This window comes from Sinocyclocheilus rhinocerous, unplaced genomic scaffold, assembly GCF_001515625.1.
Source record: "Sinocyclocheilus rhinocerous isolate Xijiao unplaced genomic scaffold, SAMN03320098_v1.1 scaffold2216, whole genome shotgun sequence".
Classification (NCBI taxonomy): domain Eukaryota; kingdom Metazoa; phylum Chordata; class Actinopteri; order Cypriniformes; family Cyprinidae; genus Sinocyclocheilus; species Sinocyclocheilus rhinocerous.
The window spans coordinates 468,732-490,995 of NW_015641008.1; the positions used below are offsets into that span (position 1 = coordinate 468,732).

At 36.0% G+C, this 22,264-nt stretch overlaps 2 protein-coding genes and 1 pseudogene across 5 annotated transcripts; 1 reads left to right on the forward strand and 2 right to left on the reverse strand.

Moving 5' to 3' along the window:
- Positions 1-244: 244 nt before the first annotated feature.
- LOC107753451 (interferon-induced protein with tetratricopeptide repeats 5-like) lies at positions 245-2,585 on the forward strand (annotated as a pseudogene).
- Positions 2,586-3,120: 535 nt separating this feature from the next.
- On the reverse strand, positions 3,121-10,440 carry LOC107753457 (monocarboxylate transporter 12-B-like). Of its 3 annotated transcripts, none has more exons than XM_016569601.1 (7): positions 10,253-10,440; positions 8,908-9,151; positions 7,429-7,532; positions 5,791-5,934; positions 5,113-5,698; positions 4,119-4,378; positions 3,121-3,733 (listed from the first exon to the last, which is right to left on the reverse strand). In XM_016569601.1, exons 2-7 carry the CDS (start codon positions 9,111-9,113, stop codon positions 3,501-3,503), a joined length of 1,533 nt encoding a protein of 510 aa, XP_016425087.1. In that variant the 5' UTR covers positions 9,114-9,151; positions 10,253-10,440; the 3' UTR covers positions 3,121-3,500. The 3 variants fall into 3 exon arrangements, with proteins under 3 accessions (XP_016425087.1, XP_016425086.1, XP_016425088.1); XM_016569600.1 differs by having other exon boundaries at positions 8,908-9,154; XM_016569602.1 differs by lacking the exons at positions 8,908-9,151; positions 10,253-10,440 and adding an exon at positions 7,829-8,000.
- A 2,016-nt stretch (positions 10,441-12,456) lies between these two features.
- LOC107753437 (pantothenate kinase 1) lies at positions 12,457-21,882 on the reverse strand. 2 transcript variants are annotated; one of them, XM_016569574.1, is made up of 7 exons: positions 21,382-21,882; positions 19,142-19,494; positions 18,683-18,936; positions 17,748-17,924; positions 17,531-17,654; positions 16,981-17,106; positions 12,457-15,492 (listed from the first exon to the last, which is right to left on the reverse strand). In XM_016569574.1, exons 1-7 carry the CDS (start codon positions 21,641-21,643, stop codon positions 15,433-15,435), a joined length of 1,356 nt encoding a protein of 451 aa, XP_016425060.1. In that variant the 5' UTR covers positions 21,644-21,882; the 3' UTR covers positions 12,457-15,432. The 2 variants fall into 2 exon arrangements, with proteins under 2 accessions (XP_016425060.1, XP_016425061.1); XM_016569575.1 differs by lacking the exon at positions 21,382-21,882 and adding an exon at positions 20,435-20,869.
- Positions 21,883-22,264: the final 382 nt, after the last annotated feature.

Below are 22,264 nucleotides of genomic sequence, written 5' to 3' on the forward strand. Positions count from 1 at the left end.
GCTCGACAAATTTGCAGTGTTCAATTGATGATATTCTGCTCAGATTATATTCATAATAAACAAATTTTGTAATGCTGCTTTGGAAGGATGTGTTTTGTTAAAAGCTGTCTAGAAATAATCTGAATTGAACTAAATATCTCAAACTCAATTATAACAGATCATTCGTAGGAAGAAGCATATAGATTTGCTTTGTTCATTTTTCCATGTTTTAATTGCCTACAGCTATTTGTTTAACAGCTTTACCATGGAAGATTGTGGTAAGAAACCAATGGACATGATTAGGCTATAGAGTAGGCCTAAACAACAACAATAATAACAACGATAATAAAAAAAATAATAATAAAAACGCTAATAAAAATATCTTAAGTAATTAAACCATGAAGGCATTTTGTAACTAGCATAATGTCATATTATGTCTTTTTTTTTTATTTAGCTAATTTATTTAATCTTGTAAATTCAATTCAGGATAGTTTAAAAATGAAGCTGGATCAGCTGGAGTGTCACTTCACTTAAAAAAGATGATGTAGACTTGCCTAACCTGCTCAGCAGATTAAAAGGAACAAGATGAGCTGGATCTGGGGAGGGAGGAAGGGGCTGCATGAGCACAATGCTCTTTGGGATGTCAAGTTCCTCCTTGGCCACGAAGATGAAGCACTTAAACACTTACTAAGATCTGAGAAACTCATTAAAGAAAGCCTCAGCGAGAATTGTGACAAGACTCTCATTGTCACCTGTGGAAATTTAGCCTGGATAAACTACCATATGAAGAACTACACAGACTGTGAAAGTTACCTGATGAAGCTTCAGAAATGAAACATATCCAACTGAGTCTTCATTTGTTCCAGAGGTGCTTGGGGAGAAGGGATGGGCCTATCTTAAATTCTCTCTCAAATATTATGACAAAGCCGCAGAAGTTTTCCAGAAGGCTGTGGAACTGGATCCGGAAAATAACGAGTGGAACGCTGGTTATGCCATTGCTCTGTATCGTACTGAACCTGGTACATCTTGCACTGTGGATTCACCTGCAATCAAGAAGCTTAGACAGGCAATTGACATAAACCCATAAGATGATGATGTTCTGAGAGTTCTTCTTGGGCTTAAACTATCATGTTCCAAGATGCTGAAGAATGAGTCTGAGAAGTTGGTTGAGACAGCCTTGAATGTGTCTCCAGAGCATCCACATGTCATGAGATATGTTGGAATATTCTTCAGGGATCAAAGATCCGTAGACAGTGCCATTGAAATGCTTAATAAAGCATCTGAAATATCACCAAATTCATGCTTCATCCATCATCAGTTAGCAATGTGCTACAAGACCAAGAAAATCAATTTAAAACGAGAAAATCGGAACAAGACTGAGATAGATGAGGCCCGCGATAAAAGCATTTACCATCTAGAAATGGCAACTTCCCAGAAAGCTTCCTTTATCTTTGCCATGAGTGAGCTTGCACTTCAGTATGGAGAGAGAAATGATCTACAAATGGATGAGGAACTGTTTGACACAACATTTAAGACAGCTACAGAGATGAATGAACATCTGCAGGTAGTGCATTTAAACTACACTCTGTTCCAGCAGTACTGCAATAGATGTGAGGATTTAGCAATTGAGCACTACAAAAAGTGCTTGACAATGGGTCCACATACCAAGGCGGGAACTACAAGTGCTTGGAAACTGAAGAAAATTGCTGATGGACGTATCAAGTATAAACCAGATGATTAGAAGGGAAATGAGATACTGGGATTTATTTATAATGAAAAGGGTAAGATATTCAATGACACAGAGGGTTATGCAGACACTTCAGCCAATGATGAGAATGGTGAATTCCTCAGTAATCTTGGTGAGCTTTTTTCTAAGTAAATAATATACTTTCTAAGAGGATATGTAGTGGTTTAAAAACAGTGATCTTCATTTGCGTATTTTTGTGTGGAGGAAAACAGGTGTGTATGCACAAACATTTATGTTTAAGGAAACATTTACGTTAAAAGTTTATGACTATCCTAAATGAGGGAGCGAGTTCCTTCAACTGGTAATTTGCCTAAATACCCCCAAGCTTTGTACATTTAAGGGATTTCCTGTACAAATGTACGTCTCCTGCCCTTTTTTAGTGTGCACCGATGATTTGCATAGATTTAAAATTGCACGCTTAGTGAAGGAGACCCTGTGTAACAAATGACAATAGTTATTGTTACCTCTTAAGTTTTACTTTATAGAACTTACGGAGTTTTGATTTATTTAGCTGTTAAAATGACAGAATATTGTGCATCTATGGGGAAAACTGTTGATCAGCTCTCTTAAGAGAATGTGTAGGCCTATTGAAATCTTTCAAAAAAACATCTGTGTTGCCATATCTTTGTTCAAAACGGAGCATCTCTTTCATTGCTTAATGAAATGAAGGTGGTCTGAACTGAATTTCCCATATTATGTCTTTGGGACGTATATTTTACTCAGGCTACGTTTTTCCTCTGTTGTAGTTGTATTTGGGTGTTTTTCTGTTTACTTACCTTACACAAATTCTTATGATGGTAATTATTATTACTGAGCCCCTGCTGGTTGATTTGAATGTCACTAAATGTATTTGGTGTTTCACAATATATTTTCATATATGTTCCACAGAAGAAAGAATGTAATAACAATAACAGAATTTCTTTTTTTGGGCAAACTGTGACTTAAAGTGCAATTAAAGTTGCATTACCTCTACACCAGTATTGCTTTGACAAATGCAAAAATAAAAACAAAAACAATCTTTTGCACTTTTTTTGTGGGCAAACCACACTTTATACTATACAAATTTTAAATTATATGTTTGTTTTTATGTAGTCTGTTTTTTAAATCCCGTGAAACTAGATTACTGTTTACTACTAGTTAGATAAGCTAATAGTTTAGTAATTTACTATTACTAAACACTTAGTTGAGAATGTTGACATCAAATTCTAAAGATGATGTATTAGTCCCATGCATTAGTAGCATGCATACACACTGATATTGACCTACATCTTCAGCATTTTGTCATCTGAAGAATCATTGATGAACTGCTTAGCTGTAGAAAACTCGTGATCATAACAAAATACATAACTTAATAAAAATGTCAGTCCATGACATGTACCATTTATATTCTGAATGAAACAGTTCAGACTGTCCAGATATCTAGGTATCAGCACTGCCCTCTACTGACCTAAATAACATACTACAACTGGAGCTTCAGTTATCATGACTTTCATTTGTAATTGTATAGAGGAAAACGCAGTGACTGCTTACACATTATTACTGTGAAATTTGAGAGATGGAGAAAATATATACAAAAATCTTGATCTGTGTGTGTGTGTGTTTTTTTTTCTAATGTAGATGAGAATTTCTTTTGAACAGAAAGCCAATAAAAGGCACAATATACACAAACAATTCCTCTGTCAATTAAACATTATTACTGACCCTATATATGCTAGCAAAATTTGATTAAACAAAGAACTAGGCAAAAAAAAAAATACAAATTGTTATCCCAACGCTATGAAGTGGCTGGTATAATTATCAACAAGTCTTTTTTTTTAGAAGTATAATAGTCTACTTGTTTGCCTTCACATGACACCAGTTTTGGGTCTTTGCTCAGACTGTTCTTTTGGTTTCTCTGACAACGGCGAATGACGGCGACTGAGAACAGCAGGAGAGAACTGGAGATCAGGGCAAACCCACTCAGAAAGAACGTCGCCGTGTAAGTCCCTGTGGTGTCTACCAACCAACCTATGCAAAAAAATACCAAATCACATAATTACTTCAGAGTTTTTTTTTTTTAAAGTAACCTTTATCCTTCCAAGTAAATAACTTAATGTGGTGAAATGGGAAGAGTGTGGATGGTTAATGTGTCTCTGTACATTAATAATTAATCAAATATTGGACTATTTTAATAGAACCTGTCGTTACAAAGTGAAAATTGAGGTTAATGGTTTTTCTTTAAAGAACATTCCAGGTAATCTTTAACATAGTTTTTATGTACTGCATCTAGGGCGTGTTGTTGATTACCACAGAAAATAAAAGCTCAACACTCAATGTGACAAAAAATAACATGTTTATTATTATAATGGAACTTAGAACTGACCAAATTAAAATAATTATTTGAGGCTCTTACCTCCAATGGGTGGGCTGACCAGATAGGGAACAGCATGGAGGAAGTACACAACTCCAAGAGCTGAAGACAGGTATGTTGTCCCTACAACATCTGATGTTACAACAGGAATGAGGGCAACATAGGCACCATCAAAGTATCCATAGAGCACAGAGAAGGGTACCAGCAAGACAAATGTGTGCAAGAGGGGGATAAAAAGACAGCATAGTCCTTCCATTCCCACAGCAAACATGTAGCATATATTCCTGTACTTCTTCAGACACCTGGGAGAGATACAGAAAGTGTTAGTCAGCATGATCAGAGGCAAACAATCAACAATCTTTGTCTGTTTTCCTAAAACCTGAGCATTATTTTTTTTTTAATCTTTTTGACCTCTATGAATCATTCATCAGACAAGAAACCATGACATGTACACTCTAGCAAAGTTTAACTCTAAACTGACAGCTGGGTCAATGAAAAATTAAGAAAAAGACAATAAATTTTTTTAAATCGAAAAACGTGTGTCCTAAGGTATTAAAATGTTGTCTGTCTTTGTTCTTGTTTTAGAAAATGTTACAAGCGTATACTATATACGAATACAAGTGAGTATTCAAATTCTAATAATTACTGTTTATTTTATTATTTATTTGTCATTTATATTATTTTCTTCAATTTTTAATTTCGTAGTTTTAATGAATTTGTGATATCAGGACAGTTATTTTTTGACTTTATGCCTATCAAAAAATATAAAAATTAAATAAAAAATATGCTCATCATCAGCGAATAGGTTAATTCATGTTAACTGATGCTAAGCTCACTGCAAGTATATTAAGATATGAAAAGTGTCAATATCATTGACCCAGCTTTTTATTGAAAAACAAAATCTGTGCTTAGAAATTTTTTTTTATAATTAAATCTTAAGTTAAAGAAGAAACAAACAACATGTGGCTCAGTCAATAAATGACCTATTCCTGTTTTTGACTGTAATGCAATACTAACACAGTACAAAACAACATACCTCCTGTCAGTGAGCCAGCCAAATGTGATGTTGCCAACGATGTCGATGACCCCTAGTATGGACATCAGGAAGGCAGCATGCTGATGACCGATCCCTACATCCAGCGCGTATGGTACTAGGTACACAAATGGCAGACTGCACCCGCTGGCCAGCAGCAGGAAGGAGCCTGCCAGCACCAGGAAGTCAGGCATGAGCAAAAAGTGGTATTCCTGCATGGACTGAAGACAACGTTGTTTAGAGTCCACTTCTAATTTGTCATCCACAGCCTTCCCCGTAGGAACGCCGGGTGGCTTAACACCATACTCGCACTCTGAGTCTACTGGAAGAGGACAGGCCTCCTCTTCTTTTAGAATGATAGGCCGTAACAGAGCTCCACATACACACAGGTTAGACACAAAGCCCCCTAAAATGAGGAGGGCCCCTCGCCACGAGTAGTGTTCGATTAGCAGCTGCACTACTGGGGCCAGGATGAAGGTCCCGATGCCACTGCCAGACATGGCAATGCCATAGGCCAAAGCCTTCCTCTCACAGAAATAGATACCAACCATGGCAATAGCAGGAGTGTAGCAAAGGGCGAAGCCAAGCCCTAAAAAATAAGAATATAAAATACAGAATAGTAAATATAGAAAGTATAGAATATGGGTATGTAGGTCAGTGTTTTATTCTTAGGGCTCTTACCAGTTAAAACTCCCAGGGTAAGGTAAAGATATTCCAGACTGGTTGCGAAGGAGCTGAGGACTAAACCTATGGAGGCCAGGAATCCTCCTAGAATTACAGCTACACGGCATGACAACCGATTTCCGATCAGGCTTCCGAGTGGAGCTGCAAAAAAGTAACATGTGAATAAACATATTGTGCAAATCATATTGAACAATTTGATAAGAAAAATCATATTTTAAATAATATTTACTGTAAGCTGCGTTTCCGTCCACTACTATACATACAGTTTGGGGCCAATTTCTTTATAGACATTGATACTTGTATTCAGCAAAGATGGATAAAATTTGTTTAAAAGTGACAGTAAAAACTTTTACATAGTTACAAAAGATTTCTATTTTAAATGAATGCTGTTCAAAATGGATAAGAAATGTTTCTTGAGCACCAAACCAGCATATTAGAATGATTTCTGAAGGATCATGTGATAATAAAGACTGAAAAAATGGCTGCCGAAAAATCACAGGAATACAATTTGAAAATGTATTTAAAAATAGAAAACAGTTATGTTAAATTGTAATAGTATTTCACAATATTAATTGTTATAATTATTGTAATAATTATAATAATTGTGTATTTAATATAAATTGTGTGTTTCTGAGAAAAATGCTGGATGGAAACAACAAGATATGACTGTGGATTTTTTATTCAATAAGAGGGCATAAACTTCAACAAAAACACATTTCTGGAATAAATTTACATTCACATCAAAAATGTCAAGTAAGTGTCATGCTTCCAACCACTAAGCAAACATAATTTCATCAGGTTGTTTTGTCTGTGTTTTAAATGGCCACTAATTTTTAATATTACATTACACATTTTGCAATATTACATTATACAACATTCATTACAAGAAGTATTTAAAAATGTTTATTTAATTTATTTAATTTTAATTAAACAGTCACAGTCGCAACAACTTCCATTATTATTTTGCATCAGTTTCCTCAGAAGTGGCCATTTTTTATGTTGAACACATGGGATGGAAATGCTTTATTTGGTAATCATCTTAATAATGTAATATTCGTAATATTGTGAATATTCTACTAATGAGCCGCTCTCTCATACTACATGACATCATACAGTATTACATAATATGCAACTATGTGCCTCTACAGACTCCTGCACGGCCCATATCAAACATATCAGCCTTGTGATAAAAGAGAACATATTGAACGATATTGGAAAGCTTTAAATAATAACAGCATTTCTTTTGTTTACTAGTCAACCGCCTAAAGACGGCCTTTCCTTAGCAATGTAATTCTTAAGCTTGCTGTACTGTCAACAGCAGACAGCACTGGGTGTAAGGAAAGCAAACAGGCCTGTTTTTTTGGGTCAAGCTTGCGACACTGACATGTCCTCTCAAGATGTTCGCTGTGTGTTGCTGACTTCAAGAGAATGTTTTCAGCCTCCCACACTGCAGGTCTTTTTTAGTGTCTTATGCAACGGTATTGTCTCAGATGGACAAAAAATCTCTGAACCAACTGTGTGACCAATCAAGAAAAGAGAATTTGTAACTGCCGGAATCCCTACTTTAGGCCAATAATGATGACTGTGATACACTAATGTACAATGACTTTAGTGTCCAATATGATCATTACATACCACACAGCATGGTTGTGCAGTCTACTAATGAATGAATCCATGCCGTCCCAGAGTAATCTCTTGCAAAGTGCATCTGAAACTCAACGAAGAATATGGAGATGCATCTGGAAAAGAGAAAAAGACAACTCTGATCAGACAAAACACACGTTTGTGGTCTTTGAAGAACCATATTGTGACACTTCAAACTAACAACACGCTTTAAAGTCCAGTGCCATTCACAGTCAGTAACAACGAACAGCCGTGTGGATCGTGGGTGCCTGGATATGAAAGGCTGAGACGAGGTAATGAGGCACAAGCCTCTGCAGTGCCTGTTCTGCACCTGAACAAACAAAACTAGATCACCATGCAGGTCAGTCGGGTCAGAGCACTCAGTGTGGGTATGACAGCCAGAAACTCTCACATCTTCCACCACTGAGACAGACGTGTCTGGCCATCAGCCATCAAAGAAGGAGATGTCCTTCAGTCAACTGTTCCACAGACAGTAAAAAAAAAAAACCCAGTCAGCAAAGCCAAGTTGCAGACTCAAAGGGTAAAATCTTACTCTAGGACTTGAATAACACATATGGATGATAAGAGCTTTCAAATTGGTTAAGAAGAGAATATCCATAAGATAAAGAAGAGGTTAAAAAGGCATTTTTTTTTATCTGAAGAGCACCGGCTGCCCTTTAAGCTCTAAAAGAGTTTCATCATCTGGTACCTCTCTAGCTGATTATTACCACTTATCTCAACAGGACTTAAGAAATGGTCAAAAGAGGTGAGAGGTCACATAAACTCTTTTGTTCCCACCAGCCTGCTTGAAATTTCATCCTACCTACAACATTAGTGGAATTGCAGACCTGTTCTTCAGGTTCTCGCATTTCACACCTTTCCATGTCATTCATGTACTTGAACATTTCAATTGAACAATAAAATAATTATACGGCATAGTCAGTTCAGCACGTTCCTTGCCTGAGGGGGAAATACAAAATACTGCTAAACAGAACAGCTTGTTTCAAAGCACTATAAAAAGAAAGAATCTCTAAACATATTATTACAGAAAAACACTTGTGTTAACATAACCAAGCAAAAACACCCAAGAGTTGCAGGCCGCTAGATGTAAAAAAACAACACTGTGTTATCTATATCCATGTGTGAAGGCCTGAAAGTTGTTTACAAGTCTATCAAATGTAATCTGACCTCAAAGGCTGCCTCAGAAACATCAGATAGCGCTTGTCACTTTGTGAACCAGTGACTCATTCTAGGTAATTCTCAACTAAATATAGTTGTGGCTCATGTACTGTACTAAACAAAAACATGCACTATTTAACAGGTTAAACCCATTTGAGAAACAAACCATGACAATATTTGGTACTGAACATCATGTTAAACCCTATGGTTTAATTATAGCTGAAAAAACCCCACCTATCGCTAAAGTTAGCTTAAAACTGTTCTAGTTCTACACAGGTATGAACAACAGCATACGTCTTCCAAAAAGCTTACCTTGTAACAGCTCTTGTGCAAACAGTTACCACAAAGCAGCCAGCCACGATCATCCATCCCCACCCTCCATCAGGAGGAAGGACCCCTCCTTTCTTCTTTTCCTGAGCCATGGAGTCTGTCCTTCCCACCGCTTTTATTTCCCTCAAACTCCAAAACTCCCGGTCCCAAACACACGTTGCACCTCTCTGTCGCCACACTAACACCATGGAATTCCTTCTGCAGATGTGAGGCCCGGTCAGTGACTCTGCTGAGCGCAAGATGACACAGACAGCAAAACAGGCAGGAATAAGCAACGAGCTCAGCTAAAATGATTAACAGGCACAATGGGTGATGGACATGTTCTGTAAGTACTCAGAAAATGTGACATCTTCCAGGGTTTGGGGCTCCTTTTTGCTCTTACAAATGATTCACAGTGAAAAGTGAAATGATGCATGACTGCATTCATGGGAAGTGTTTATGAGAGAGAGCCCAGTTAAGCTGACGGGTTGCCATATTAACTTGAATCCTTGCAGTCCACCTTCCTGACCCTTCTGACCCCTATGTCCCAATTAAAAAGTGGCTTTTTTCCTTAAATACCATCCAGTTTTAGAAGCCACGAAGAGCTACAGTAAAAACAATAAAATGTGGCCATGTACACAATGTACACAGTCAGGATAAGATGATAACAGTTTTTCCCCTCTTATTATGCAACTGAACTTGTACTGTAGTTTATGACTCTTCTAATCTAGATATCAGTCGACTGTGGGAACAGCACCAATTGCACGTTATTTCAATGCATCATGAAAAACACTCATCAACTCAACAGATTTTTTTGAAGGTAGGTTTGTCTAATTGTCTAACTGTTGATTTCTGGGATTATTTACTCTCCTCTTCCTATATTTAAAGTAGGCTATGCTTCGTCAGTATAGCAAATAATTTTATGTGTAGAAAGCAACACAACCAAAATAGTCCCCCATTAATATTAATATTACATAATATTATTACATTTTGCACCTGCAAATCTTGTCATAATTTGCCTAATTATCAAATAGGTTACCTTAGAGAGTTTTTAGAAGATTAAAAAATAATCGCAAAATATTACATTTGGCATAGTTAAAACTCAATATATTAATATTGTTGTTGTTATTAGAGATGTATTCTTTGTCTTTAAAAGAATGCGTCAAATCGTAAGAAAATTAATAATTACTTATAATAATAAAGTAAGAAAACGGAGAACGTTTAATTGTTGTTTAAAAGTTGTTTTTCTTTTAACAACGGAATATAAATTCACCAGTGCACGCCATTCGCTTGTTGAAACCAGATGTTTGAAAAACCACTCAAAGTGGTACTAAATAAAGGCACTTACCATTTTATAAAACAACCGCAAACACGGTCCAAACTTTCCCCATTCAACTCTTCTGCAATCGCTTGAGCTGGTCCAGACGTTTGAAACTCTTCTGCACATTCGTTTAATTGAGTTGGTGCAGGATGTTTATCAACATCCTGCGGCTTCCACCAGCGAACAAGTTTGCAGCAGCTGTCGGAACATCAAGACCAGGGCACATTGACATGTTTAGACGGGCGAGCTGTGAACCTATTTACCTCTGACTCCACTCCCCCTACACGTGAAAAGAAAATTATGCAAGCCAAGCATGCATGGCAAGGCATAAGTGTGGATTTCCCTCTCTAACTTGCAAAACTGGCTGCTTGGGAGTTGCCCTAGTTTCAGTTGCTGTCCAGGAACAACGCCACAGTTTACAAACGTGCTCAGCATACAGCAATTTATCATTTTATAAGTACAATCTATCAGGCCAACCTGTTTTTAATTTCTGGTAAATACATTTAGAAGTACTGTAACTATTCAATAGACATGTAACGATAAGGGATAATGTACACAATTTGTCACAAGTTGTAAATTAAAGATGAGTTTATTGGTCCACTTTGTACAAGAAATACTATTTCAGTCTTTCCTCACAATTTCAAGTTTAATGTAATGTGTTTCTTGGCATTTTTTGTAGTGCGGTCGAACAATTATGCTGCTGCGTTCACGCCATATCGTAATTACCGTAATTTCGTAAATTCTACTCAGAGCTGTTCACGTCCTCAGACTATGCACTATCGCACTATCAACGCCTAAACAGAGACTGCGGTGGCCAGATGGTACAGCGGTCACGTGGTACAAGTCGTAGCTCTCAGAAAACTCACAGTTCACAAGTTGTAATTACGAGTTCTACGAGGACGTGAACGCTTTTTACAAGTTGGAATCTCGTAATTACGGGAATTCCGATATGGCGTGACCGCACCTTTAATCGCGATTAATCGCTTTCAAAATAAAAGTTTTTGTTTACATAACATATGTGTGTGTGTACTGTCTATATTTATTATGTATATATAAATACACACATATACAGTATATATATATATTTGAAAATATTTACATGTCTATTTATTTATATTCATATAATTTATATTATATATAAATATATTAAATATAGAAACAACATATTTTTCTGAAATATATACATGCATGTGTGTGTATTTATATATAGCCTACATTATAAATATACACAATACATACACATATTATGTAAACAAAAACTTTTATTTTGGATGCGATTGTGATTAATCATTTGACAGCACTGACTTGGTAATTATTTGTGTGAAAATTGTTTCATGTAAATCCTACATCATTTTTGTCAGTGAAATATGAAACAGCTGAATTCCCTGGGTGACCAATCTGAAACAGTGTTAATTAAAAAAATGAGAAATTCTGTCATCATTTACTTTTCAAACCCAGACTTTCATTAATCTTCGAAACACAACTGGATATATATTTTTATAAATCCATAAATACATTGTAAAATTTAAAATAAATAATGTTTTGTTTTTGTGTCACACAAACATTTCAGCTTCTGCAAAAGCCATGGCTGTTCTCACGTGTCAGCAAATATCTTCATTTGTGTTTCAGAAGTGAATGAAAGTCTTATGGGCTTGGAATGACAAGAGGAAACTGATGACAGCTTTTTTATTTTTTTAAGCATTTTAGACTAACACTTATTCCAAAGGTTACTATGTTTTAAATAGGTCACTAGTAGCAAACATTGGCCATTTGCTACTAGCTTTGCTTCTAACCATAACAGTGACAAGTATTTATTTGAATTGTTAACAAATTGCAAATTTTTTCATTAATTTCTATAGAGATTTGGGATTTGTAACTATTTAAACTAGTATAATTTTCAGATTTCTTATACTGAATAACCAGTTGGGTCTACCGTTTCTAATACTTTTCCTCATGAAATTGCAATTTGTTTCCAGTTGAATAGTTGCACATCAAAACTGGGATAGTGAGTAGTAAGAAAGTAATAAAAATATTAAATGAAAAAGTACTAGCTTGAATGAATTGATATAAGTGGAATAAGTATTCTTATATAATGAATAAAAGTATGTAATGCAACGTCTCTCTTGTCAAGTTTGTGAATATGCAGTAAACTGGTCTAAGTGTTGATTTTTGTATGAAAAGAAAGAAATTAAATGATAACAGTAGCCACAACAGTAAAACAATTTCCATAATTAACACATTTATTAGATATTTACAAAATAGTTTATTGACAAATGAAGTTAGCTTTTCACATGGTAACTCAAAACTTAGTGACATTTTTCAGCCAGCAATATGATTTCTTCATTCCCTAGGAGGCATAAGTAAACCAAGGATTTCTCTATGACCAACATTAAATGTTATATCATAAGAAATACACTTAAAATTTGTGTAGTGATACAGTTTGAGATTCATATGATTGCCTGAACACTGAATAAACTTAAGTTAAAAGAATTTTCAGTATGGAATTACACATACTCCCTCAGATCACATACATTAGACAAGTTTGTCAGGAGATTGAGGTCATTAATGAGGAGTATTAGCAAGGAAAATTAACATCTAATTATCTAAAATGAGATGATTTATAAAGACACAATTTAGCTCTAAAAAAAAAGCTTATAATTCAACTTCAATGGCGCTTCAGCATTTATAATTTAGAACATGCTTCCTGAAAACTGGGCAACAAACATGTACAGTTTGGGACAGACAGAATACATTTATGAAAGGAGAGAAAGGTTTCATACAATTTAACATATATAGCGCAATAAAATGAACATGCGCTGACTGACATACGATCCAAGCGTTATGCTGGTTTACAAGAACAAAACCTGATAGAAAGGCAATTCGACTACATTAGATGGAGCGATCCATCCAAGAACAAGGAAATGACACACCTGTTCAGAAATCGCTTACATGCTTTGCACTGGCTCAGTTAAAATACAATGTACCGACACATGCATTCAGTCTGCTGTGGCATAGGTAAAGCAATACCACCGCAAAGAAGAAAAAGAAAACACCTCAAATATACTGTTAAGGATTAATGCATACAGTGACATCTGGATTTAGCATTAGCAACAATACAGAGGATACAAAGATAAAGCCTTGTCTCTATCAGTAAAAGGCACCCCGTAACACTTGGAAGTTACTTTTGTGGCTCAGAGAGATGTTGGGGTGCCATTGTGCATAATCCAGACATCCAAAGACAAAATGGCACCCCACTGCATAAGGCAATTCTAAGGACTGAGCAGAGGAAGTAAAGCATGAATCAACAGACAGAAGGAACAGATGTAGAGGCAGTGTGCGCAATGTGCTGTTACAGATCTTACCAGCAGCTAGAAGACACTATAATGTCAGCACAGGTCTGTTGTTAAGCATGTAGTAGGTTCAGTACACTCACAATAGGTGATTATTTTTGACACAATCCTCTAAAAGAAATTGCATTATGATAATATTCCTCATATTACCTCCTTTTAGGAGTTTTGGTCTTGCTTGCATTCATGAAGATCAACACAATGTCTCAGTGCCGTAAAAATAAAGGATTAAATGAACGTTTTAGTTCATATTTACAGTGTTGAGGCAAAATGAGAAAATGAAATTGGTACAAATGTAATTGCTGTCATGCTGTGTGGCTCAAAGGGAGGGAAATGCAAAATACATTTTCTCTTAGAAGTGCTTGTGTTTTTGATCTTACATATTTAAACAGATTATAGTGACTTGGAATTTCTGATTCCAGCTTTAGGAGCACATGTTTAACATACATCTGGTTCTGAACAACAACCTGGAGCGTTCACAATCAGACCCAGCTGTCCAGTATTAATACAGAGAGTTAAAAGGTGTTTAGGCATATAGTTCGAGATTCTCATGTTGATACATGAGAGAAAAAAAAGGCAAAATATTTTCAGTAATAGATTGTTTAAGCTGAAAATGTTTAAAAGGATGAAGGCATTTGTGAGGAGGTTTGACTAAATATATGTCTTGGTTAGCTGTCTCAAATTAAATGTAAGACATCACTGCATAATGGCATGAATATGACAAGAGATGGTTTGTGCAAATTAAATAAAAACAAAACATTACACACTACAGTGTATATACACAGGTAAACTGTTAACACATTCAGATCAGAGAAATCTCAGCATTTGGGACTGCACAACCAAATATAAATCATTATCAAGGTAAGAAAGGACTTACTGTACTGTATGTAGTGAACTATGAGAATTCTCCATCTGAAGAAGATACTGTTTTCCAGTCAATATAGACAATTTGGTCCCAACACAATCAGTGTCAGCTCAGGTGCATATGTTCTCTGTTCATTACACAGACCAGTTAAAAGGAGGTAAAGATATCTTAGAAACAGCTACTCAGGTCAACAATCCACTAATCATACAAGGCCCAATGTAGATAAAACAAGTCTACCAGACAACATTTTGCTAATTCTGTAAAAGTGTTCAAATATAAGCTTTATCTAATTGAAAAGTACTGAAATTCAACTGGTATTTGATGTATTATTGTAAAAAAAAAGAAAAAAGTCAGAATTATGAATTTGGACTCGCGCTTTAGTGTCCAAAATGAATTTACGTTTAATAATACAACGTAGCATTTTTAATGTAATACAGATATTATAAATGCTTGTATGTGACTAGAACCAGGAGAGCAAAGTCTCGCATAAATTGACTGCTCATCTATGCGTAAATATAAATCTGATTTGTGGTTCAAAGCATGATTTGTTCAGAGGGGATTGGGGAAGGCTGTTTTTATACAGCAGGCCTAATACACATAATACTCATCTCCAAACCCTTTTCATATGTTACAATTGTTTTCATAAAGCTCACAAACAGGGAGAAGAGGGAGTACACAAGCATTAGTGTCCTAAATCATCTTCCAATCAAATCATCAATACACGGCAAAGGCAAAGCTGTGCTTGGATTATGGCAACGGTGACAAGGAACAGTTAGCATGAGGTGCAGCTTATCACCATTGAAACGGTGCACTTTTGCATCACAACCTCTTGATCACCTGCTCCTGTCATGAGCATAGAAGGGCCAGCATGTAGATGATTTGAAGGGAAACGGAAACTCGTCACATTATTAAATGGCTTTTCCTTATTAGGGGATGTGGCTTTCCTGAAATCTTACAGCAGCTTCTGGTTTAAAGGTTGGGGTTTCCTCAGTGTCTCAGGAGTCTTCAGTCATCTTCAGTAGCTCTAGGAAGGCACCAACAGCTCCAAAATAACCCTGCAGTAAAAAAGCAGAGCATTTCATTATATTTAAATAAATATATTTAAATGATACATATAATTTCATGTGATATGATAGTATTTGTTGAGGCCTAATGAGAAATATGTGACTGATATTATGCTCTACTGTTCAAATGTTTTGTAAAAAAAAAAAAATTTTATTAAATTACTTAATTTCACACACACACACACACACACGTCTGGTCAGCTATCCTTGTGGGGACTCTCCATAGGCGTAATGGTTTTTATACTGTACAGACCGTATATTCTATTGCCCTACACCAACCCTACACCTAAACCTACCCCTCACAGGAAACTTTGTGCATTTTTAGATTTTCAAAAAACTTAATTCTGTGTGATTTATTAGCTTGTTTACACGTGGGGACCTCAATTTAGGTCCCCATGAGTCTGTGTGTATTCAGGTTTAAGTCCCCACCAGAACAGAAAAACAGGTACACACACACACACACACACACACACACGTATGTATGTGCGTATGCGTGTGTGTATATATATATATATTTATATAGAAAATAGACCAGTCATTTTAAACTGTAATAATATTTTACAATATAACCTTTTTTTCTGTATTTTTGATCTAATAAATGCAGCCTTGGTGAGCATAAAAGAAAACTTAAAACATTAAAAAAAATCTTACCAACCCCAAACCTTTGAATGAATATAAAATCTCTTAAGAGATGTACACAACTTTGTAAAATCTTTCATCTTAATTTTTAAATCTTAAATCATTTTAATTTACATAAGACTTTCTAATTAATATTTTCTGATAAATATGTCGACAACATTTGACAACAGAAATCAACATTATCCATTGACAGGTCTGAGGGTAGATTTTGGAACTGACACAAGGGGGAGCTAAAAATCCTCTTAATCTGCAAAGTGGTCATACAGTGACAGCCGCTGACCATCACAGGTTAGGAAAAACATGTTAACAATATTTAAACATTTATCATTTATTATAGAACCATAAATAATTCGCATTTAGAGCAGGAAGCCAATTCATCTGTTGTATTTTTTTTTTTTAAATAAATCATCATGCAACATGTGCTCATTTTCATCTTTCTCCCTAATATTTAGATCCTCACATTCATCTTTAGAAACACCTTGTATAATAACACACCACACTCTTTTCTGGTACCATTGATATTTTTGTACAAAAGTTAACTGAAAGCCACAAAAATAAAATTTTGATTTCATTGGCTGTTTAAAAGCACCGAATTGTAATTTCGTTAATATTTCCACCATTTAGAAAAACGTGTATTAAACCATTAATGACATGGGTGTGTTTATTGGCTGATTCCAATAATTTTAAAATATAATTAAGATATACTTGCTTGGCTGATATATTGATTGACCACTATAAAGAAGGTTATGGTGTAAGTCCAAGATGGACAAACATAATTAATGTAACTGATTCCAGCACTGGCAAGGAATCACAAGTGATAAAAAAAGGAAAAAGGCTTACTTCATGTTCTAAGAAAAGGGCTTTCAGTTGTCCGTTAGACCAGAAGTCCATGGCATAGGCTAGCAGCTTAGTTGACACGGTGTTGATGCGAAGGAAATTCCCAACAAAAACCACTCTATCGATATTCTGAAGAAAATCAAAAAACAGACAATCAGAATAAACAGTAATATTGATCTATTTTAATTCTGAAGAAGAGAAAAGAGGAAATATCTACATTCCACTTGTTCTTGACTTTTACACCAGAGTATTTTAGGAAAAGAAAAAAACATTTATCCATCTTGTGGATGTTCAGTGTGCTGTGATAGCCCTGTACAATGCTGCTTGATCTCCATGCCACAAGGCAACACTGTAAAGAAGCTCAGAGCACACAGAGTTCAAGGTCATCTTTAGCACCACGGACTTGGTCTTTATATTGTTTATTCACAGGGTAATGGCAACTGAATTTATCTTATGCATTCTAAACAAAAATCTATTATTCTGAACGGAAATATGTTCTAAGTTCTTAAACAGAACAGATGAGCTTTTGCATTAAGAGAAAATGTTTTCAAACCTCGTTCACCGCACACATGCGGGCGATGGAACCAGTGTTGTTTGTGATGGTGACAAGAGTGGCCCTGGCCAGGTCCTCTTTACTTATACTGTCACGTTTCTCCTTGCTCATCATATGACCAAAACTAACAAATTAAAGGAAAAAAAAAAGAGATCGTCTTTAATTACAAACATCATAATAATTTTTACATAGAAAATGATGGCAAATCTGTCTATACCTGGATGCAACGGCGGAACCCTGGAGACCGAAGCGTTCGTAATCGCCTCCATAGATGTCCTTCACTAGTTTGTCCACATTTGTGCTGTCCCCTTTAGCTGCCATCTCTAAGGCCTCCTCAAATGTCTCACAGCCAGTCAGCAAACAACACAGGCCTAGAAACGTACCACCTCCTAAACTGAATCACAACCAATGAAGCAAATGAATGGCGGTGTATTTAAAAAATGTTGCATTACTTTAGGTAGATTACAGATCTTGTTTCTACAACATATTTAACAATTTTCATTACAAAATGATAAAAAATTAAATATTTTTAAAATTACTCATTTTCACTTTACAATTACAGTACTATAGAACTTTAGGCTCTTTATCGCCATCTGTGGTTCAAACATAAAATTGCAAGTTAGTTTTGTCTGTTGCACTTTGGTAAGGACATCACACATGACCTAAAACAAAAAATAGACAGTGTGGCCACAAACCAAGAATTTCTTCCTATGACTTAACTCATGGCCACATTGTATTAACTGGTTCACTCATTGCAATTTAGTTTTAAAAAATATGGCCATATTTGAATAAAAAGGGGAACAATTTAGTATGCGATTTAACTAAAATGACAAAAGTCTTGGCAACAAATTTTTAATTCATGGCCATGATATCTTGTTTTTTCACCCCCTGCATGTCATGTGCAGGACTCCGTACTTTGCCAATTCTCTTCTGCGTGAATAAATCATCAGTTTTGGGCTATATCTGTGGTTCTTTGATAACATATCTGATAAATGTGTCGTCTGGTTAGTTAGAAGCATATCTGCCGCAGTAGTAGCCAGATCTTCTTTTCTTTACTTATGTAAGTGATGTATACAAGCAAGGATGAAAGGCATAAACCTGAAATCAACCTGTTTGCTTAACTACAAGAAAAAACATGATGCCGGAATTCACCTGGTGCCTGTGACTCGCTTGTAATCATCCTTGGAATAGACAGCAAGGATGCTAACCCCCGAGCCAATGTTTACCAGCAACATAGGGAAGGGGTTCTCCAGGCTAAATGGCCTCTTGACACAGTTTTCAGGGTCGGAGGGATTTTGGAAAAAATAACACTCGGGATGGCCATTGAACCCAACTGAGTCAACGTACAGCAGACCTTGAATAAGACAGTCCAGTTCATCCAGCTTCTGCAGCTCCAAACCAGCCACCTGCGGGAAGAAGCAAATACACAATCATAAATGTGACAGGCATAGCTAATGTTAGCCATTCATTGTCCTGATAACAGTAACAGGATAAGTGGCAGTAAAAGGCATTACAGTATGTCAACAAAACACTAGCCTGCTACGGATCAACATATTTTTTTACATCCAATCAAATTGAATAAATTCCATTATTATGTCGCCATTAACATACCGCTCTGAAGTCATCCTCAAACTTGTATGCGCCCCCACCCGTGGCACACAGTGTGGTGTGCAGACTGGAGAAGTTTTTGTCTCTGCCCATTTGGATGAAGCGGTGCATGTCTTGTGTGGGGAAACGGATGAAGTGCAGGTTGCCTTTCCGGCCACACATGGTGAGGTTCTTCAACTCCAGGTGAACATCTCGGATACCCGTGTTTCCATAGGCCACGTTGGAGGTCAGATATCGGCGAATGCTCTTCAGGCTCTCCACTTCCTCTTGTTCTTCTTCAGCAGTTATGTCCTTGGGCTCAAAGTAAACCAGCTTTACCAGGGTGCCTCCGATATCCATTCCAAACCATGGAAAAGCTGGAAAAAAATCTCAAGTTTTAGAAAGGGAAATTTTTATATTCTTTCTTGACAAGCATTACCTGCATCTTTCTGTGTGGTACTGATGAATGTGAGAGAAATAGGTGTGGAAAAAATTATAATGTACAATGTAATAATTAGATATTTAAAATATAATACTTAAATGACTTTTTTGGTGTATTTTAATGAATAAAGAATGAATATGACTGCATTGGGAGTGGGGGGAAAGAGTATTTTTGGCTATTCACACTGCAGCTTGTGGGCCCTTTTGTTGCCATGGTAACAGTGGTTTCAAAGAGATTGCCTGGCGATTCTGAGAAACATCATGTCTTCAAAATAAAAGTTACACATCAGGTTCACAAAATCTGTTTAAGGTACAATATAATCTCTAGGTAAAAACCATTTAGATCTTACTGATACAACCTCGGTATTTTCTATAGTAGTGAATCAGTCAAATATCTTTGCAGCGTTTGGGAGAAAACAGTTTCTTATGTCATTGATTAGTTAAGGGAGTCTGAGTTTAGATCAGTGATGATAATGTAGCTGGCAGACGTACATGTAGGCGAAAGGTGTGAGCACTTCTTGTCTCAGAGTGCAAAGTACTCCAAAGCCACCAGGAACCCAGTGACTTCACAGCAGTTAATGGACAAAAAGTGAAGTTACGGCAGTTTACAGCCAACAACCCAAAATGTAGTTAAAGCAATGGAATATATATTTAAGATAGATTTATATTAATATTCAAAAACAATATTTAAAATCAATAATGAATAACTATAAATACTTTATCGGATTCTGGAGAATGCAATTGCTGTTACTTCAACTACTTGACTGTCAGTAGACTGTAAAAAGATGCTGAATAATTAATACCAACAAAACGGAATCACTTTGAGTTTTTATGTCGTGTCTTTTATTGATTAAATAATATTACGCAGGACCTTACCTGATTTCTTCACAATTAATTTCATACTTTGCAGTTGAGACAGAAAGGATAATGAAGACAGCAATATGAAGCACACAGTGATCTAATCAATATATGTATATATCATTCAAATGCTGCTGGCAGAAGAATAAACGTCCTCATGTCACTTGGCAGGTGTAAATAGTATACTTTATGTTAATTACACAAGTACTGTAAAGTCTGCAAGTTCGATTTCCCCACCCCTTTATGTGATCCTTTCCTCTCATTGGATGAAATCGCATGACCTTCATATCTGGCGTGTTTTGGTCACACCCTCACATTCTGATCTGGCCAATGAAATCCGCACAGCGAACATCACATTGATTTCACAACACTAAATAACCCGGTCTTTCAAAACAAATAAACCTCTTAATACAGGCAAGTCTGAAATGTGTTTACAGTTCCAGCGTTTCCTCTTTTAAATAGGCCTCTTATTTATTTTTTAAATTGCGAACAATAGTGAAATAAAACACAAAAAGAAAGAAAACAATCAAACAAACAAAAAGGTTCACTTCCGGGACTTAAGAACACTAAAAATCTAATCTAATGTTCTTGGTACAAATATGAATACGAACGACATGCGAAAAATTCGCTATAAACACACATTTGCTATACAATTCGCTATAAACACTGACCAAAAAGTTAAATGGAAATTGTAACGTGATAACCGTTATTTATAATGACGAACGAAAAACGAATGTGTAAGATCATGTCTTTCAAGATTTTATTGTACAAAGGAAAAATAAATAAATAAAAACAAAATGTTTCATGTGCTGAAATCGTTTCTTAAGCTGCTTAAATTATGGATCTTTTTAAATGAACCTTACCTCTAAAATAGCTATTTACAGTATGTTGTGATAATTGTCACTGCTCAGTTTAGTTTAAGTTACAATTGAATACATTAATTAATTACTGAAAACTGGACTTACGCGGTCTGTTCTTCTTTCCCGAATCCACGCGTCTTCGGAGTCTGCAGCGCTTCGCAGGCGAACCATTGTTGTGTACATCCTGATGAAGATGGTGGAAATTTTCAATACCATTATGGCCACCGCTACTATCACTAGCACCCAGACCACCTCCGTTAGATGAAATACACTCCCCGTTATCGGATTGTAGGGTGTGAAATCCGTTTACTAAACCGTTCGTGTAGTGCGTCGTTCCGGTTTGATCGGATGTTTCAGCATTTTCCATTATTTTACGCAGCAAATATGATCGCTCGGAAGACGGACAGATGCGTAACGATTCGATGTTTCGAAGGCGCTTCAAAATCTGCAATAGTTTTATCAGAGTTCTACATAAATGCTGAAGTGTTATAAAGAGACGAAGACAATAGACAGGTCTTCAACATCTTATTTGAGGTCACTGTCGGTCATTTCTTCTTTACACACTGCATGGCTGTTTCCGAGTCAAACAGCCAGCCCGGTATATGCGACGTCACTGAGGAAAATGCCTCCACTCCCTCTCGCTGAAACGTCATGTTTTAGAGCCGCCTTCTTACATGTGTCCCTGAAACACAAAACCAGTCATAAGGGTCAATTTTTTTGCAATTGAGATTTATACATCATCTGAAAGCTGAATAAATAAGCTTTCCATTGATGTATGGTTTGTTAGGAAAAGGGCAATATTTGGCTGAGATACAACTAAAATGAAAACCTGGAATCTGAGGGTGCAAAAAAATCTAAATATTGAGAAAATCGCCTTTAAAGTTGTCCAAATGAAGTTCTTAGCATTGCATAATTAGCCTACTAATCCAAAATTAAGTTTTGATATATTTACGATAGGAAATTTACAAAATATCTTCATGGAGCATGA

Bases quoted from the DNA above. Each gene is read 5' to 3' on its own strand.
- LOC107753457 (XM_016569601.1), bottom strand. From the start codon at position 9,113: ATGGTGTTAGTGTGGCGACAGAGAGGTGCAACGTGTGTTTGGGACCGG. The intron at 7,533-8,907 runs GTAAGCTTTTTG...TCTCTTTTCCAG, and splicing joins TGCACAAGAGCTGTTACAAG to ATGCATCTCCATATTCTTCG. The intron at 4,379-5,112 runs GTATGTTGTTTT...TATCTCTCCCAG, and splicing joins GGCTGGCTCACTGACAGGAG to GTGTCTGAAGAAGTACAGGA.
- LOC107753437 (XM_016569574.1), bottom strand. From the start codon at position 21,643: ATGGAAAATGCTGAAACATCCGATCAAACCGGAACGACGCACTACACG. The intron at 19,495-21,381 runs GTAAGTCCAGTT...ATTTTTTTCCAG, and splicing joins GGGAAAGAAGAACAGACCGC to CTTTTCCATGGTTTGGAATG. The intron at 18,937-19,141 runs GTATGTTAATGG...TTCTTCCCGCAG, and splicing joins TTGAGGATGACTTCAGAGCG to GTGGCTGGTTTGGAGCTGCA.